General features: G+C 42.2%; 1 protein-coding gene across 1 annotated transcript in view; it reads right to left on the bottom strand.

Moving 5' to 3' along the window:
- Positions 1-1,863: 1,863 nt before the first annotated feature.
- The window catches only part of Edem2 (ER degradation enhancing alpha-mannosidase like protein 2), a 25,148-nt gene continuing 22,467 nt past the window's right edge, over positions 1,864-4,544 (bottom strand). Inside the window, exon 11 of the mRNA XM_010639938.3 lies at positions 1,864-2,428. Within this exon, the coding sequence (XP_010638240.1) occupies positions 1,928-2,428 (501 nt within the window). The 3' untranslated portion in view covers positions 1,864-1,927. The remainder of the gene's footprint in view (positions 2,429-4,544) is intronic.

Below are 4,544 nucleotides of genomic sequence, written 5' to 3'. Positions count from 1 at the left end.
AGAAAACAAGGGTGTTATTACAGCCTACTGGGGTTAACAGGACTTAGCTAACTCAAGAGAAAGGCTTCTACTGGCCACAAATGGGACAATGCGAGCTCTGATAAGGATAATTTCAATGGACTGAAAACCACTGAATAATTTAAATCCAAATTCAGAGTGCTTTTTAAAAGTTTTTACTTTTGGAGGATACTAGGGAAACCACTCATTATTTTGGAAACTGGTACAGAAAGAAACAGAATCAAGTAATCGTCCTAGCTTTCCTGAATAAAATCCATCTCAAGGTATCCAGACAGTTAATTAGGGGTAGTCATTCTTTAGAGAATGTTCTCGAAAAATTACAGTATCACTACTTTATAATTCCTATTGAAATAATGGATATGGACAATGATAATAGTGACAAGCAGACATCATGTGCTTTGTGATTGAAGTACCCAATACCATTTATGAACCATACTTGAAAAATTAAAATTAAAAATGAATCTTGGCCAGGCATGGTGGTGCATGCCTGTAATCCCAGCACTCGGGAGGCTGAGGCAGGAGGAGCGCTGTGAGTTCGAGACCAGCCTGGGCTACACAGTGAGTTCCAGGTTAGTCTGAACTACATAGTGAAACCCTGTCTCAAAAAACCAAAAACAAAACAAAACACCAACAAAAAAACAACAACCCAAAAAACCAAAAATGAATCTGATGTCTCTAGATCTTATTATCAATTTACCAAAAAATACAGGGACAAATATAAACACACGTAGACAGACATACATAGAAAACGCCATAATGTGGGAAATCCATAAGACAACTCAGTTTCATCAAGAATTTGCAATGAAAATAGGGTAAGATTAGGAAAGGAGGGAAGATGGATGAGAGGAAAAGAGGGATAGAGCTGTAGAAGACATTGTAGGTATTCCACATATATAAGCCCTGCTTGAATCTTGATTCAAAGATACAAGTTTGTAAAACAATAAAAATGTTGAATATTAATTGAAATTTTAAAATCAAATATTTGAAGAAATTAAATAACTTGATTTTTATAGGTGTGCTTCAGAGATGCATTCTGAAGTATTTTTAAGGATGAAGTGATACAATGTTGGAGATTAAATGATCCTGAACAGATACATACAAATGAAGTAAGGTTGGCCATAAGTATACCATCTTTGAAGCGGGATTTGTTGAAGTTGGGTGATAAGCACCTGAGGGATCACTATTTTATTTTCTTTTGTTCATTTAAAATTCTGTATTACTAAAAGCTTAAAAACTTCTTTCCTCAACAAGTCCTCCCCGCCACCTTTTTTTTTTGGTAGTGGGGATGGAACTCAGGACCCTGCACTTGCGAGGCAGGCGGCAGAATCACTGAGCTAAAGCCTCGGCCCTAAGTCTTCCTTTCCAGACCACCCTCGCTAAGGTAGCTGAACTTGCCCACAGCTGGTTAGCACATGGAACGCAGGCTGGTGTTGCTGTATATATTTATGAGTTTATTTCTGACGGCTAGAATTTAGTTTCCACAGGAATAAGAAACTCCCCCATTTGCTGCTGACCCTCTCAGGTCATGGTGGCACCCAAAGATGCTTAACAAACAAACCTTTGTTGCCTGGAAGAACAGATGGATAGAGGGGATGCATAAAGGGCAGAAACACAGGCTAGGTAAGAACTAGCAAAGAAACACATTCATATCAGCACCCTCCTCAAAAATACCAGAAAAAGAAGGGCGATTTAAATAAAGCCCTGAGGCATTCAGAGGAGCTAACTTGGGATTTAGCTTTCTCCAACTTTCTGAGAAAAATATACAAGGTTCATAATTGTTATTAGCCACAAATTGTTATTGGCCTTTCTATGAATAAAAATAATTCAATAGTAAAACACAATAGCCAAAAGCAGATTTATTGCTGTAGTTCTAAGTCTCAAAAAATAAAAATAAAAAATTAGGCAGTGGTTATGAGGAATCGAGGAAAACCTGTCCCAGCAATGCCAGCTTAGAGGTAAAGGGCTGACTGGGGCAGCTGAGAAGTGAGATTTTCTGCTTCGGAGGCTTCTTCTCCCTTGCCTCATCGTGGTTTTCGGGTGAGGAAAGTGTTCTTGGCCCTGCTGGGGGTTCCCAGGGCCCTGAACTCACTGTCCTTTTCTGAAATCTTGACCTACTTCTCTTGGGAGAGAAGAATTCCCTCATCAGGCCTTCCACTTCCACCTGCTCCTCCTTCAGTCTCCGGCAACAGTAGAGGGCAGCGGGGTCAATGGGGTGAGCTTCTGTGTTGAAGATGTAGCCCCCAGCCCCTAGGATGCACTCCCCATAGGGGGTCATCACTGCATCAAAGGTGGAGCCATTGTTGTGGATAAAGTTGGCTGGGTCAAACAGAAGATAGAGGTATTTCACAGTCTCAGCCAGGAAGAAGGATTCCATGCGGTTGTCAAGCTTGTGGTCTCGGAGGTCTTTGATCTGCCATGTGGGAGAAGGAAACGAGGCAGAACAGCATCACAGTGATGTAGTGAGGGTTAGCTGAGGCTCCTGGCTGAATCACTCAGCTTCTCGGAGCTTCGCTCTTTTCTAAGCCACCACATCTCTTGCCTGGACCATCACACCCGCTTCCAATGGGACTTCCTGCTCCCATTCATACCCTGTGATGTATTTATCGTAAGTCTTACCTTCCAACCTCCTCTCATAATGCTGCGCCACCCCCACCCACCCCTTCACAATGGTTAAAAACTCAAGCCCTACTAGGTCCTTCAGGATCTGGCTCCAGCTCCCTCCCTCATCCACTGCCTCTGCAATCTTTGCCGTTGCAGCTCCAGCCACTTGACCTTCCCATTCCTGAGCTGGCAGGATCTGCTACCTCAGGTTCTTTGCCTCTGGGTCCCTTTAGTCTGGGCACTCTTCTTCCGGGTCCTCCCTGCCTCTCCCCTCCCTCCCTCTCTTTCTTCCTTTTTGCCTTCCTCAGAGGCCTCCCTCACTTTCTTCAGGTCTCTGCTCAAATGCTGCATCCTCAGAAAGATCTTCCTGCCCCTTCCTCATGACAGGACAATCTCCTATCCCTCTTACACTACTGTTAGGGCTGGGATTTAGCTCAGTGTTTCCACCACCTGCCTCGCAAGCACAAGGTCCAGAGTTCAATCCCCAGTACCAAAAACCAAACAGAATAGGGTACCCTCTTACACTACTGTTTTCTGACTATTAACTCGGACAGAATATTCCACCATCAAAATGAATGTGTCATTTACTCAGCTAATCCTTCCTTGATGGTTATCAAGGTGGTTACCAAGTTTTTACTATCATAAATAACTAACTGAGGCGTCTAATTTAGAACATTTCAATTCAATTTATAGGCATGGGGGAGTAAGATAAATTGCTACAAACATTTTTAGCCTCTCAGAATTAACAATGTATTTAAATACAACTATAATTCTCAGTGGATATCTTACATTAAAACATGTGACTCAAATATGAACTTTAAGCACTGACTTCTTTTCTTGCACTATTTGGCCCAGATCGGATGCCTGTTCCCATCATGCACCCTGGAGGACTTCCAAAGAGCTTTGCTTTCATGGAAACTAGATTTGCATTCCCAAGAAGGCCCCAGTGGACCTGCTACTTTGGTTTTTCACCAAATACCCTTTGGAAACCAAAACATATCACTGCTTTATTTTCCTCGACACATACAAGTCTTCCCTTTCAAAATATGGATTGTATTTTACTTATAGAATAGAATCACATTACAAATTCTGCAAAAGTATTTTTGCCTTTTTTAAAAAATCCTATATCCTAACAAGAACTCTGTAGGCTTCTTAAGGAATTTTCTTTCCGACTATTTTCTTACAGTTTTTGCTCTGTGTCTATAACGACGTTTGTTCTTATCTTGCCTGCTTGGATATGACCCTTGACCTTTTTGACCCATTTTCCACAGCAACCAGAGTGTATTCCTAAAATACAAATCAGATCAAGGCACTGTTGTAGGTCCTACCGAGGCTGCTCCTTCTACACTGACCCAAATCCAACTTTCCCACAGCTTATATGAGGCCCTCTCTGATCCAGCCCCTGCCTCCTTCTAAAGCCTCCTCTCCCCTACTTCCTTCTTGCTCAATCTACCCTAGCCACACAGGCTTCTTTCTAGCTCCATATACACATTCATTGTCTTTCCCACTTAGGTGGGAGCTCCCCAGTGTTTCTACATGGCTATAACCCTTGGGCCAGCACAGTGCCTGGCATGAGAAAGACATTTGATAGTACCTATAACACTAGTAGGGCCATTTTGTTAAAAGGATCCAGATTTGAATACAGGAATATAGGACTCTCGATTTTCCTTTTTTGTTTTGTTTTTGTTTTTCTGAGACAGGGTCTCACTATGTAGCCAAGGCTGGCCTCAAACTCAAAGGGATCCTGTTGCCTCAGCCCCCTAAATGCTGATACAAGCATGTACCACCATGCCCAGCTGGATTTCCCTTTTTTTTTGGTACCAAGGATTGAACTCAGGACCTTGTGCTTGTGAGGCAGTTGTGCTGCCACTGAACTAAATCCCCAGCCCAGGATTTCCCTTTTTTTTTTTTTTTTTTTTTTTTTT

Source organism: Fukomys damarensis, unplaced genomic scaffold, assembly GCF_012274545.1.
Source record: "Fukomys damarensis isolate Sample0158 unplaced genomic scaffold, DMR_v1.0_HiC HiC_scaffold_22, whole genome shotgun sequence".
In the NCBI taxonomy this organism is placed as follows: Eukaryota; Metazoa; Chordata; class Mammalia; order Rodentia; family Bathyergidae; genus Fukomys; species Fukomys damarensis.
The sequence above is the reverse complement of the archived record's forward strand: the minus strand, read 5'-3'. Positions and strand labels throughout refer to the sequence as shown.